This window comes from Dermacentor albipictus, chromosome 10 (assembly GCF_038994185.2).
Source record: "Dermacentor albipictus isolate Rhodes 1998 colony chromosome 10, USDA_Dalb.pri_finalv2, whole genome shotgun sequence".
NCBI classification, from domain to species: domain Eukaryota; kingdom Metazoa; phylum Arthropoda; class Arachnida; order Ixodida; family Ixodidae; genus Dermacentor; species Dermacentor albipictus.
The window spans coordinates 26,670,724-26,685,865 of record NC_091830.1 but is presented as its reverse complement, the minus strand read 5'-3'; the positions used below and the strand labels follow the sequence as shown (position 1 = coordinate 26,685,865).

General features: G+C 42.6%; 1 protein-coding gene and 1 long non-coding RNA gene across 4 annotated transcripts in view; one reads left to right on the top strand and one right to left on the bottom strand.

Annotated features, from left to right (window-relative positions):
• The window catches only part of LOC139050652 (ral GTPase-activating protein subunit beta), a 61,225-nt gene extending 54,260 nt beyond the window's left edge, over positions 1 to 6,965 (top strand). For all 3 annotated transcript variants that reach the window (XM_070527244.1, XM_070527243.1, XM_070527242.1), the window contains 3 exons: positions 2,888 to 3,014; positions 3,971 to 4,087; positions 5,228 to 6,965. In XM_070527244.1, the coding sequence (XP_070383345.1) occupies positions 2,888 to 3,014; positions 3,971 to 4,087; positions 5,228 to 5,342 (359 nt within the window). In that variant the 3' untranslated portion in view covers positions 5,343 to 6,965. The remainder of the gene's footprint in view (positions 1 to 2,887; positions 3,015 to 3,970; positions 4,088 to 5,227) is intronic.
• Positions 6,966 to 9,985: 3,020 nt separating this feature from the next.
• On the bottom strand, positions 9,986 to 14,492 carry LOC139050653 (uncharacterized). The gene is made up of 2 exons (XR_011508994.1): positions 14,254 to 14,492; positions 9,986 to 11,883 (listed from the first exon to the last, which is right to left on the bottom strand). It is a non-coding gene; the product is annotated as an uncharacterized lncRNA (long non-coding RNA).
• Positions 14,493 to 15,142: the final 650 nt, after the last annotated feature.

The window sequence follows — 15,142 nt, the reverse complement described above, 5'->3', positions numbered from 1 at the left end:
ATTTGGGATATTTAGACCTGCAATAGAACTGAAAATTTGAATAAGCTATAAGCAACACCAAACATTCGTGTCCGAATATTTGAATATCCGGCTAACAGGTTATTTAAAGTGGATATCCTAAATATCCATTTCTTGAAATCCGGATAACTGGATAACCGGTTTTTGACACCGAATTCACTTTCCTCTAGTTAAACCGGACAGCTGGTATGACGGATATCTGCAAGCACTAGCTCTAAACCCCTTGTGTGTTGCTGCCGTCACTTAGAATGACCATTCACGAATGTGCTTGAATGTGAGCCAGCAAATAGACCCTTAGTATTTCTGAAAGATGTAAGAACTTGCACATAGGGCACATAGGGTCTTTGATGTGTCAGTTATGATAACAGCATACATCTCCGAAAAATTTTTTTCTTGAACTGTGAAGCTTGTATGGGTTTCCTTTGTAGCTTCCCACTACTGTCGAGTAGATGGCAATTTTGCCTATAAAGGAATGGAAAGGTGATTCAGTGTCATTTGATGAAATAAACTGATCAAGTAAAATCAAGTGAAATCTCCAAGATAGCAGATCTCAAGCTAGAATTGTAGATAAATTATTGGTGTGTGGACTGACGCCACCATCCTGGTCAACCTATGTTCCTTGTGCCATCTGAGCTTTGAAAGCTTGCTTTTGACAACTGTGTGGGAGATTAGCCATCTTGGTTAAAGGAGCCCTGAAACACTTTATGAACACAGCAAGAAAATGTTGCCGATCTGTTAACAAGGCTCGTGTGAACATGAGAGCCAATTATTATTGCACTGCACACAGCAAAGAATTTACAGTCTCGTGTTAACAGCGGTGAAAAATCGCTTGCTCTCGCTTTCGCAATGTTATCATGCAGCGTTGTCGCAAGCAGCTTAGCCCATAACAGCTATATTGGCTGATTTCATGACGCGAGAACATTCTCAGAAATGCAATAATTGCTCATTTGATATAAATAAGTTTTAAAAAAGGTCCAGTGTTGCCCGAAAGTTGAAGCATCCATTGTGATAGCGTATTAGTACAGTTATACGAAGGTAGGATAGTAGGTTTATCGGTCCTATAAACTTGGAAACATTCCCTTACTAACTGAATTAACAAGCATGGTGTCAGCACCCACTGTGGTTGCTTAGTGGCTATGGTGCTGGGCTGCTAAGCACAAGGTCGCGATTTCAAATCCCGGCCACAGCGGCCGCATTTCGATGGGGGCAAAATGCGAAAACACCTCCGTGCTTAGATTTAGGTGCACGTTAAAGAACCCCAGGTGGTCCAAAGTTCTGGAGACCTCATTATGGCATGCCTCAGAATCAGATTGTGGTTTTGGCACATAAAGCCCCATAATTTAATTTTTTTTAATGGTGTCAGCGCACACAGGCAAACATGAACACCTCACACTCGATGACTGCAGACACTCGCTGTCAAAGTGCTGGCAGCATGGCAGCAGCAGTGAGCGAAGTGATTCATGCTGTCTATCACTTCAATGCAAACAGTGGTGAGGAAACAGCATGCACAAATGTATGAGCCATCTGCAGATCGAGTATGCAGTTGCTGGCAGAGTAGAAGCACCCCTCCCCCCTCCACTTTCCTTCGTTTCACATACGAGGTTGAGCCCCAATTGTCAGTTCCCCTTCTGCCCAGTCACGAAATACACAGTTGCTGCCGGAGCCCAACAATGCCCCCCTCCATTCATTTGTGCTTGAAGGATTTGAAAAATTTTCGCAGCAGGAGATTCGTGAGGTGACATAATTTAACAGTGATGTCAATCTATCACTAGTTAGTAAAGTATTTCAGGGCCCTTTAATTGGCATCCATAAAGCGGAGTGACTTCTGCGTTTGCAGTGTTGCAACGCTAGAAAGTAAAAAAAAAATGGCAGTGGCTTAGCTCGGCTATGCCAGGATATACGTAGCAAAAGCTAAGGCATAGCATGGTTAGCCTTGGTTAATCTTGATTGCAAGTCCAGGTTAGTCTGGTTGTCTAGCTATGTTGCGGCATTTAGCCAGTCATTCGGTGCGCTGTTCGTCTGTTTCCTGGGCGATTTGTTTCCTCTTCATCTCGTTCCGACGTAGATTCCAGGCCTCCTCCTGCTTATCAGAATTGTTGCTGTCCATACTGCCGCCCCAACTGTGGTTGCAGCACACGCGAGCTCTCCTTTTCAATCCTCCGACATGTTATCAGGCATGCGACGCAGTTGGTGAAGCGAGCGGAGGCGAACGCAACGACGAGGAACGTGGTGTGACGTCATGTGCCTCCTCGGAGCACCACCTCGGCGAAATCGCAAGTTCGCGGCCAGTAAAGCTTTCACTTAAAAAAAGAAAGTTGATGAAAATAGTAGCAAAAGGCACAGCAGTGCCACGAGAGGCTAGCAGCCTTCCGTAGGGAAATTTCACTGCCTAAATACTGTGTGTATTGCCAGTCATGCCTGAGTTCACAAGGATGAGGCAGTCTCCCAGAAATGAAAATGCCATAGAGCACGCAAACTATGCGCTCACATAGTAATAACAAGATATGATAAAAGGAAACAACCCAGTAAGCATGTTTTTCTTCTTCCTTGTGTTAATAACTATTTGTGCTCCTTATATCACTATTGTAAAGGGGGTAGCCTTCGGCATTATAGGTTGTTGAATTCTCCTTTCTTATTTTCATTAAAAAAGGAAAGGTCAGATGAACAAAGGAAGGCAAGTTGTGCCCAACTAAACTAACCTGATGTAGCCAAATATGCTGCAAATGTAGGTATAGTTAGGTGGACGGTAAATCTTGTGTGAAAAAAAAAGTGTAATTGAGAGAAGAGTTAACCTTACAAGTCTGCTTTTTGCTCCTTCTTATGCAGTGAGACTGGCTTATTTGTCTTTGGCCCGTTCTTTGCATCGCAGGCGAATTGCTACCAGCCACGAATACCGGCCAGGAAACTCCGTCTGGACGTGGAGATGTGTTTGTGATATTCGTCCATGCTTTGCAGAGTGGTCTGTTTCGCATAAAAGTACAAAGCCGAGGAACCAAGTATGTACCTATGCAGACCCCTCCTGTGTAGTTTGGTACAATTAGTGCATTGCAGTTTGTATGCATTATAGTCCTAGGCAGAAGACGACAATGGCACAAAGTGAAACCTAGTTATAACTGAACAGGTTGTAATAAAGTAATAAATACAAGAAGGTACATAACTTTTTGAAGTTATCATTGAGAGTTCATAGAAATCCATGTCTTTAAAACTTCAGTCTAAGAAAGCATAATTTGCTATGAATAGTTTTAACAAACTTTTTTTTAGTTTATATTCAACATTAACTGACAATTTTGTGTTCATTGACCAAAATTTGATAACCTGAGACTCTGCTAATGAAAGTAGTAAGTTCAAAACACTTGCAAGTTGTCAGCTACTGGCAACGTGCCAAACTGGCTGCACTGCAAAGTTAGCTGCCATTCAGCTTACCCAATACAGTCGAGCACCTCTGCAACGAAATGACTTGTATAACGAAGGAATAATTCTGCCCCAGTTCTGCTTCGAGATGTGCGGTGCGTGACCTCTACATCGAAGTGACCTGTACAACGAATGATTTCGGAGACCCCAAGTGCTTCGTTATAAAGGCGTTCGACTGTACTAGTAACTCGCTGCGATCTGCCACTCTTCGGCAGGCAATGTTGACTGTGGGAGACGACAGTTACAATGAACTAATGGACATGACAAAGCAATTTTGGCTCTCCCTTCAACTTCTTCGTAGCGAGGATTTAAACGCTAACTTAATTAGATTTAGGTGCTCCTTTCCATGACCACATGGGCATTGCCACTCATGACTAGTCCCTGCGCTTACTACTTTAATGTCTCTGAAAGTGATCTCACAAAGTGAGAAAGTATACCAGAAAGTAGTCAAACAGGATTATGGACATACAGTGCTGCTAAGTACTTGGTAGTGTGTCCTGTGAGCACTGTATCACTGCAGCTACTTCGCATTCTTTTCTAGAACCATGCAGGCGTTGCCACTGGTGGACGGAATGGTCGTCAGTCGCCGTGTCCTGGGTGTCCTTATCCGCCAGACTGCTGTCAACATATGCCGGAGACGGCGGCTAGAAGCTGAGATGTGAGATCCTTTAGTTCTAGGCCTGTCTTGTTACTTTAAAGGGCCCCTCACCAGGCCCCGCCTGAAGTTTTGGTTATACTCTACAACTTGCAAAGTGCCATCTAGGGAGCATTTTATTTAAATGATATTTTAAACTTTTTAAACTCCTTTGTTATTAGAGGAGATAGGAGGAATTGAAATGTGTTGCCATGCTGCCAGGTGATGAGCTTCACTTCCCGCATAGACACTTTCCTTTGCCTCGACTAGCGTCCGCGAGCAACATGTCTTCTCTGCCTTCTCCCATGCAGGGGCCGAGGGTGTACATCATGTTCACATGTGTAAAATTAAGGGGTGATCTGGGTCGAGATTATTATGAAGCAGCAAGCATAAATGTGACCAAGCATTGCTTCAACTGGTCTGTTATGGAACCAAAATTGATATATATATATAAGCAAGAGTAAATTAAAGACACACAACTAAAACTTCAGTTCTATCTCAAGCACTGTGCAAACAAGAGTACTTTCTTAAGCCGTCAAGGGATATTGATGAGCTTCCTTCACCAAAAGCGGAAGGGCAATCATGTGACACCCACTGCATCTTCCCTGAGATAATGAAAAAAAAAGTTCAGAACAGTTTACAGGTGTCTGTGTGATGCAGCTGTTAAGTGGCCTGGCTTCTCAGTTTATTGTGACCTTGCACCAGGTTATGCAATAATCGCAAACATTAGGGCCTCTGTGCCAAGGGCTTCCATAGCACTGCAGTGGATCATCAGTGCCTCCATCACAACTGTGCATAAAGTACTCACAGTGCCAGCTGAGGACAAAACAGAAAGCCAGGTGCCTGAATTTGAGCATAAAAGCATTTCAGAAGAAACCATTCTGGGCTCTTTCATCAGAACATGCTCAGCTATTGCCATAAAAACATGCTCAGCTATCACTGTAAGAACCACACGTTTGGCTATCGCTGTAAGAGCCGCATGCTTGGCTGTTGCTGTAAAAACCATGTGCTCAGCTATCACTATGCATTCACATGCACTCCACAAGACATAACAAATTTAAAATTTTCCAGCTGTTCAATGTTATTGCTTGTGTTATATCTGCAATGTAGAAGTACGTACAGTGCTTGACGTTAGGTGCTGGTGCTGTCTACATTTCACAACAGGTGTCCACCACCGCATGTGAGGCGCCGAATGAAGATTCAAGAGATAGCAACCAAGTTCCAACAGCCACAAGGGCAGCCAGAACTTTACGAGCAGCTATTCAGGAGTACCCACTGAGCCAGCGTCGGGCAGCGACAAACTTCAGAACAGGAGCAGCATGGCTTTCTAACGTGTGTTTGTGCCTGACATCATTGCTGCTGTGAGCTTCAGTATTCAGAAGAAATCTGCCACATAGCAGTGGCTTGCAGTGCAATGTGGCTCTGCCGTGAACGGCGTAACATGACAATCAGTGGTCACACCCCTGTTTCAAAGACAGCGGGGGCATGATTGTGATATGAAGATATGCTCCTACATGGCTCTGCGAGGTGGAAGTTACGACTTGATCACTTTCTATGGAAAGACAGCTGTCCTGTCGCACGGCATTCCTTGGTGTGTGTATGCAGCAACCTTGTCTTCATAGCAGTGCACGATTGCCATCATGTCGATTAGTGCAACTTGAAGTAACAGCATGTTGTGAAGTGGCTGCCACTGTGGGCATCCTGATGTGCAATTACGCTGCGTGTATTATGGTGTCATGGACACATGTGCATCTTTTAATGTGTCACTGTAAAAGTGTTAGGTGACGGTTATTGTATGATAATAAGCTGCATTCCTGCTGACCGTGTAACATTATGCATGAATGAGATTCAAATAAGCCAATTTACATATGAGCACAGGGTGCAAAAATTTTGTGAATGGACTTTTTTTATAAGGGTTCAGTTCCATTTTCTCCTGCAAAGAATGATGAATCGAACATCATAGTTCTGATTATACACGCTACATTTATACCACCTTCAAACACAATCTTCAGATTTTTATTTTCCCATTCGAATCTTTGTGATCTGTTTCACTTGTCCACGATAGTGATTTTGACCTGATACAAAAATGTTGGTTATGTGTCAGTTATGTGCTTTGTACTTAACAATTTGTACCGTCATACAGAAAGTGGCAGTGTATATTATTGCTTTATGTGAAAATGCTGCATTATTTGTCAAACACTAGAAAAACATTGCACTTCCTTCAAAGAATCGGCCTTAGTGAGCATTGCTGAACGCTCCCCTGATAAGGTGTAAAGTCCATTTAAGCATACATGTTGTAGAATGTTTAATGGCGGTTTGTTGTACGAGTAGTGGTATCATTGAACGTCACTCTAATTCTAATTGCAGATAAAGAATTTTATTTACATGAAACGTGGTGCGAAACCATCATGCATTTTAATGATGTAATATACAGTGACATCTATCAGTCAGATGTTCAAACCTTGCTCATTACAAGCTTATGAATCTATGAGACAAATAATAGAAAAAAAAGGATGCAGCACGAAGAGCTGCTTAAGAAATAAGCATATTGAAGAAACATGAACAAATCATGCACCTTGGTGATTTCTGTAAATGTTGATACGCAAGGTCATTAGTAAGCTGCTCTGTAGGATCAGTATGTCATGTTTGTGAAGTAGAACCAATCCAGAGTTCCAGGATGCTCAATACAAGAAAGACAATGATTGAATAAGTTATTGACACAGCCTCACACAGTGGGCATGCATTGCACGTATTGATTTGTTTTTGAGCACCTGCATGTGTAATGCCTTGCTTATAGTGAATTTTAACTGCAAGAAAACTTGTGTGCACCATCGTGGAACTAAAAGTTCTGCTCGAACAGGAACCGTGTCCATTAGAGTAAATATATTTGTGCAAATTTGCATGTCACTGTGCAGCTGCTCACTTTTTAAATATCACATGAGCATCAACCAAAAAGTGCATCATCATTGTGTGGCAGGGCAGACGTGTTGCACTGCATGAAACATCCTAGCAGACGACGCTGTCCTTGTGGCAGGGCAGATGTGTTGCCGTGAATGAAACAGCCTAAAAGACAACACTGCGACTTGTGTGTGCTTTAAGCGCATGCACTTAACCACACGCATTTCTCCATGTTCCCTCAATGCAAGGCATTGGTGTACTTTCTTGTCGGCAATCACCCGGTACTGTTAAATAATTGGGCAGCAAGCACTTCCTCCATGATGTTGCGAGTTCAAAGAAGCCAAGTGGTACAGGTGTGCATGACTCCCTTGAGTGAAAATTTCTGTGGCAGTTGCTATTACAAGAGAGCTACGGAGGCTTATTTGAAGATAACCCTAAAGGTCTTTTTGTGAGGGTATCATACAGGGACAAGGGGATAGTAAAATCAACTTAACTTATAGGTACGAATAATAAAATCAACACAGGAAATGCATGGGCATTTATAGTTCAGGATCAGTAGATGCAGCATACCACAACCTGCGTTTTAGGATACCACACCCATTATAGTATCTCCGCACCAAGACGATAAGGTTGTTTTTTAATTATAGTATTACAGTCTTTACACTAGGTAAAAGTGGTTTCATTACAGTGGTCTGCATGTCTCCAGCAGTTGTTGAGAGCTGAAGTACGGACAATGGTTACTGCTGTAAAAATTGTGCCAGGAAGTCTAGAGCACTAGCGAAAACATAATAAATTCCAAGACATGACAAGGTTCTTTATTTGGTTTCTGCAATGACAAGCATCAAATATCACAAACACTCTGCAAGTCCACGTGACTAAATGCAGGACTACAATATGACTGCACTTTTGAACCTCATTATAACAACTAATATCAGAAGTAAAAATAACTCCAGTATAATCTGATATTCACTATAATTGTGTATGCGTTACAAGTTGATATCAGTGAGAAACATGTATTTAGTTCATTATATCTGTGTTTGTCATCTCGAAGTTTCACTGTACATCAAAGTGGGTTAAGCGTAGACGTATTTGGCATTTCAGTGACACTGACTTCTGTAGTGGTTTGTAAAATGCGCAGTTTTGCTTTGACCCAGTGTGGAATACTACGAATGGAGCCTTGTAAAAAAAATAGGTGACCTTTCAGGCTATGGCAAATCAGCTTTTCATATAGAACGAGAAGGTATAAAAGCTGTGGCAAGAAAAAAGGAAAAGAGCAGTGAAGTCGTGTTGTTGCTTTGGATCATGATAATAAAGGGAAAATGGCCGATGACCGATGCCTTGCAAATTGCAAACGGTAACAAGTGAGATGTCGCAGACTTCTTGTCTTTTGACAACAAAAGCAATGTATCACAAGTTCGGCTGCAATGATTTGTGCGATTATTTTAAGTGAAAGATGGAAGCTGGTGATGAAACAATGTAACTTTAACTACATTTGCTGAGCTGATCTGAATAAATGCTTCAAGTTATCCGAAGGTAATATTAAGAGGAAGCTTCAGTTTGGGGCCTCCCATCTCAATACATAGGAAAGAGAAATCGTTTTTCTTGGCAACCAGTGCTTTGAATTTGATGAGGCTTGTTACATTTAAAAGAAAGAAGTGTAATGTAGTGACTGTTGGGAGCTGATTTTTTTATTTAAGCTGTTGATTTTTTAATAAATATTGTTGAAATCTGCAAAATCTTTTAAAACACAAAGTTTACAACTCTGTAGTTTGACATTGAATAAAGACATCACAATAATAGATGTAAAGTGGAAAAAAATTGATATCTGTGAAATATAATCAGTATTGATGAATGGGACTTTTGCAAAACTCTTGTAAGCATTTTAACAAATCCACGTAAGCTGTAAATGAATGCACTAAATTTGTCCGCTTTAGATACTCTAACGGATGCTGCTTACAGAACTGCAATATATTTTCTTGGTGCAGAGTTACAAATTTGCGAACTCCGTGCTTCTATTTTCTATTCTTTTTTCAAGTTTAACAATTCTTGTCAAATTTTGCAAAAAACAAAAGGCCCAAAATCAAAATTCTGCTTTTAACAGCCTCTAGAATTTAACTTTCCCTCTCAAATGCAACAAGTTTCCTTAAAATCGGCCAAGGAATTATCCTAGAAACGCATTTCCGCGTTTTACATGTATTTGAATAGGTGCCATCGGAGTTGGGCCCAACGCTAAAGCTCCTCTTAGGGGGTATTTTAAACATAGTTTCGATTGAAGAAAAAGTGCTCTGCAAGGTGATGGTACATTTTCCTTCCATACATGGCAGTTTACGCAAGTGAGAGTGTGAATAGGACTGATACGCAAAGTATTTTTTGTGTGCATGTTTGAGAGACAGAGGTTACAAAATCGTGCTAACTGCAAAAGAAGTCATAACACTGACAGAACAAAAGTCAAACATGCACAGTGCAAGTCAATTAGCTTAGCTCAGTATATCACATTTTCTTGCATTTAAATGGCACCAAAGCTTCAGTAAATTTCGGAAAGCGAAAAGTGTGGGCTACAGACAATGACGCATTGCCTTTGTGTGTAATGCAAGGCACGTTGCTGTAAAGCCAGTTTAATATAGGCGTTTCTACTTTTCTGAATGCCCCCAGCTGCACCATGGGAAAGGCAACTTTTTTCATGGATTTAAACTAATATAAATGCACACTAGTAATATCAGCAGTTGAGTTGTCATGGCGACATACAGTCGCCTTGAAGAGGCGCCGAAACACTTGTTGAACATACTAAGAAAACAATGCCACTCTGTAGAAGAGGTTCCTGTGAACATGTGAACCAATTATTATTGCACTTCATGCGGCAGGGAATTTACAATCTCTTGCCAAAAACGGCGTAAGATCGCTTGGTCTCGCCTTCGCGATGTTGTTGCACAGTGTCACTGCGAGCAGTGATGCCCACCAACAGCTAGTGGACGATTTTGTGATCGCGAGAACATTCCAAGTAATACTATCATTGTTCATCTTGAGTTAAATACATCGAAATACATATGTATATTCGCAGTGTCAGAAATACAGTAAAATCATTCCATCTTTGCGCTACCAGTCTGCACACGACAGTTCTGCATAGCTGCGTCTGCTGCATGAGGCCTCTGAAATAGCAGCGGCGTGCTGCAAACTAGTCTAGCGCAGCCACCAGGAGGGGCTGCAACGAGCCCTCTCACCGTCACGAGACTAAACTTTTGGGCGGAGCATTGACCCCTCAGCTTCTCCCCTGTGTAGCTTCCAGCATGCTAGTGGAGACAAAAGAGAAAGGCACTCCTCTAACCACCTCTAACTCCACTTGAAAGATTAAAAAAAATGTTGTCAGCACGAGTTTCGCGAGACGACATCCTTTTGTAGTGAGGACATTATATGATTAATCAGGAAAGTGTTCCAGGCTCCCTTTGAGGTGTACAAACTGAGAGCACCTTGGACTAGTTTACGTTAAGTAGTGAACAGAAAAGTGTTTACAGTCTCTGGAGCAAAAATTAAATTTGGTTCATAATGAAAGACGTGTGACTTCTCAGTTGTTCTTATGATAAAAAATATTTCTGCTGAGGAAATGAGGAAACGTGCGAAATGAAAACATGTCTTCTGTGTGCAATACTGTAGCTGTGCTACATCTCGGCACATGTTGAGTAACATTTCGGAGAAGCTATCTCATCTGTCCTGACGCTACACATAACTGACGTTCTGTCCACCATGCTCTGAAGAACGCAAGAACAGGACTCCTTTGGCATTAGTGAAACAATGGAGAATAAAAAAACTGAGCATTAGGAGAGAATTAAACAATTCTCATGGATTCATGCGGCTTGTTCCTGTCATGGCTTTCTGACCCTCTCACCATATGACTCTTATTCTAGGACAGGACACAAAAACATGTATTGCACTGCTAAAGGCACACACAAATAACTAAAATGAGGCACGTTAGTGTTCTTGGAATACAGCACTCTGTACAAGTGAGCTTGTTATGGTGGCCTTTAGATTTTCTCTAAATGCTTTCTCTTAAGCAGTTTTCACTTTGTCCTATGGCTGCAGACATGCAAATATGACTGTCGGATGGAAAGATTGAATATTTCCATCCGGCAAAATGTATGCACATAAAGCACTTTTCCATGTTATAGCACTTTTCTGTACAGATCCTAGGTGCCATAGCAGATATTTTGCTGTTCCTGAATTCCCCCGTCTTCCTTCCACTTGATAGGCTCAGATCGGACAATCAAGCTATTGGCTCGAACGAGAAAACGCGCAGCGGAATTCAACAAGAGTCAAGAACGGCATCCCTTGGTTCATATTACACAGACAAATCTTGTACCGCTATCACACGGGCACATTCCATCAGAATTGAATTTCTTTGTCGTGATTCGCTTCTCTGAAGGAGCTTCAGAAGGCAGCCAATCGCGATAAGAAATTCTATCCCAACTGCGCTCAACAGCGATCTAGAGTGCACCATGTGATCGGGGCATTACACTAAGAGTACAAGTGGCTCCCCAACGACATCCAGCTTCTTGCAGTCATCGTCACTTCTTTCCGGTTTCTTCCAAAGCGTTGCACACACAGCGCACAGCAGAAACGGGAACATGCTCCTCACTACGCGCGACTTGAAGTCCGTCCTCGTACACGCCAGCAACACCGCGAATCCCTGAACGTAAAGGAGGATTGCCACGGCGACAAGCACCACGCCCGGAACATTGTTCAATATGAATGCGGCTGCTGGAGCTCTGTTGGGCCCCTGAATGCGCAGCAAAGTGTCGCGGTTTGTCAGTTGAAACAGGGGTGTCAGGCAGAGGAAGCCGCAGCCGAGGTAGAGAAAGAGCACAACCCAGGCTGCCCGCTGCCGGAACTGCATCGCCGTTGGGATTCGGCCGGACCCATGAGTCTGTCAGCTGCAAAAATTTGCACTTAGTTCTGTCTAGTGGGTTACTCTGGCAAATACACTTTTACAGCTTTCGTCTGCATCGTCACCACTCGTAACTCTCTTTTTCTCTCTGTCCCCCCTTCCCTTTATCCCAACACAGGGTAGCAGGGTAGAGGAGTCAACCTCAGGTTGACCTCTATGCCGTTTCTAAACACTTTCTGGTCTGAGATTTCGTGACAAAGTGAAAATTTATTTCATATGTACATTTGAACAACAAAACTAAGGGAAAAATAAAGAAAAAAATATCCCACTAGAATCTTCTCTCACGAAGGGCCAACAACTCGAGGTGGTGTAAGCAGCACGTGGTAATTCAGACTTGCATATAGATGGTTGCTGACACTCAGATTTTAGAGTAATTTCGTTCTTTTTTTCAGTGTCATATTTCTCCAACAAAAGATTATGATTCCTACAGGAATCATTGGCCCAGAGAGGGTTAAACTTCCCTCTTTCTCTCTCCTAGGCAACTGGCTAAAGCCGTACCAGCATATTTTCATAGAGACTAGCTTGCATGAACTATTTTAGTTTGATACTAAAGTTGGGGGTGGGACCTCAAAATGCCAGACCTGGATTCACCAACATGACCATGGTCATGACACAGATCAAAATTTGCTGATGTCATGCACCAGTAGGGCTAGGAGGTACGGTGATGGTGAATATGAAAAAAACAAAGGTGCTGCAAGCACCGGTATTGTTTCTAAGGTTGTGCATTCATTCAATAAAAAAAAAATGCATGGAAAATGTGATGTCCGTAACGCTTCAAGACCAGCTAATTTCTCGAGAAACATTTTTCTTCTAACTTTCTAACATGCTCTGCACCGTTCAGGGAGGCATTTGCCAGAGGCTCCATTCGAAACCATTGGCCTGCTTGTGGTAAAATGCGGCACAGAAGTGGCATTTATTAGTGCAATTTGCTTTAATAACTGTGTTCCTTTCCTGATTTGTCTGGAACAAACAGGAATTCTAAATTGCATGGTGATTGAATTCTGTGGTGATGCCAAACCAAGATTTTCTTAGTGACAGGATGCAGTGGTGTCATCTGTTGTGGGGAGCCCGGAACTTTCCTGACTCTGTTGCGTATGTGGGAGGTGTTTTACAGTTGTAGCAACAGCTAGCAACACTCCTCTTTAGCTAGTAGTATACTGATTACTTCTTGACAAAATAGATAAACAAATTTAATTCATCTTAGACAAACACTGCACCCAATGATATTCAAGAAATCCTTCGACTGTGCAGAATTTGAGTGCACATACGCCAGCAGTGTGGTCGAGATAGCCATCGATTAACATGGTTCCTTAAGTGAGCCGGCATTCAAGAGTCATTATAGTTATTTTCCTTTGGCAATGAATTTCAGTATGTTCAACTTATCTCAACATATTACCAATGTGAGGTACTCAGCCTACCAACATCTGTGTCGGCCTCAGCAACGGTTTTAGGTCACATCTTGAATGAATATATTGGACCATCATATACGTGTTCACTCTGTCAGAATTTGCTGCTTGACATTCCACACATTACCGCAATGAGTCGTTACCACAAACTACTTATGTCTTCCCTGGATTTTGCCAAGGCCAGCGGGATTTTGTAACAAAGCCAAGTTCCGTGCTTGTGCTAAGGCGACCACATACCGATGTGTATAACCCAGGAAGATAATAGTGATGCGCTTCTAACGCCAAATTAAGGCGTTGATACAGCATATGTTCTATACGGTGTGTTCAATGCAAGTCCAACCATAGTCTCGGTGTTCGTGGGAGGCAGTTTAAGACACCGGCTTTGTACGAAACATATCTCCGTGAGTTAAGATCAGAGCGTGCTCGTGCAGCCTAGATATAACGGTAAAGACGATTAGTAAACGACGACTCTCTTCATAAACAAGGAATTGCGAGAGGTCGTCAGCACACTCTATAGCGTTTACTTTTACTAGCACGAAATCGAGGCCAATTTGCAACGAACTTGATCATACATTGGAAGGTCGGTAAGACGCCGACAACATACGATAAACGCAGCTGCGCACTTTCCGACGAAACACGATGCGATCTAGTTATTCGCTGGTTCCTAGAGGCTGCTTCTGACAATAAATACGGGTTCCTACGGCATTCGGAGTTGTAGAATATACCCGTTTCCCAATCTAATTGCGCAATCATTCGTCCTATCTTTTATGTAAAGGTGTAAGCAAGACGGCAAAACGTTCCTGCAAATGCTACAATAGAGAAAACGATCCTTCAGACACAACGGCTTCTCAAGCATTGATCGTGATGATTGGCTTACCATTTTTTGTTAAGACAAAGTAAAGCAAAAGGCAGCTATCACAAAAAAGAGCGATAGATATGCGTCGCCTTACCCGAGCAAGAGCTGGATCTTGTACAGCCGCGTGGGTTATCCAATGTGTTATCACCGATTCGAGCAACTCTTATCGCCGCATCACAGGGCGCCGCTAATTTACTCGCACGACTCGCTATAGAACGGTTGATCATTCCTCACGAAATCCGAAGCGTTAACATTTCGGCGTAAGCAAAAAATCACAGAACAATTATTGCTAGTTCGCAAGTCATGTTTACAGCACGCACGCACGCTTTTTCGCGCTTTGACAAGCCGTCAAAATAAACACGCAGTTATTTCAACGTCACTACGGGAAAATGCGGCGCTGCCATCGCGAACTTCACTTGGGCCCAGCTGCAGCAAGGTTGCGCAAGGTTCAGCGGGCCAGGTAGCGGCAGAGTTCGCGAATATGCAAAGGAAGACAGAATATTGTTAGGCTGTATCAACTGGTTACAATAGTGGATTGACTCTAAGGACCTTTAGAAGGAAAGAAACCTAAAAGTGTCGAGATGCACGTACGTGCGCATCCATGCACTACCAGCCGAAAAAGCACACTGCCCTGCCTTCGCTGCTGCACTCACAAGTCACGTTCTCCATCACAGACGACATGACCTGCCGTAATAATACGAACAAATGTGAAATAAAATTAGTCTTGCTTTTAGATATTCGGGACTGGATTACGGTGGCTAACTCCATGGGTAGATTGTTCCTGTTGTAGATACCACAGATGTTCGTATTGTGTGAAAAATTATAGTAGATAAGTTCTGAAAAAAAAATAATAATAACTCGCTGCCCCGACCCTGTCCAAAAGGATGCCCATCGAAGCTGTTGAAACCCACCACTACAACTGCTAGGGGGAGGCGTTATGCAATGCTATTATTCAGCCACATGAGAATGTGGACTAGCGGACT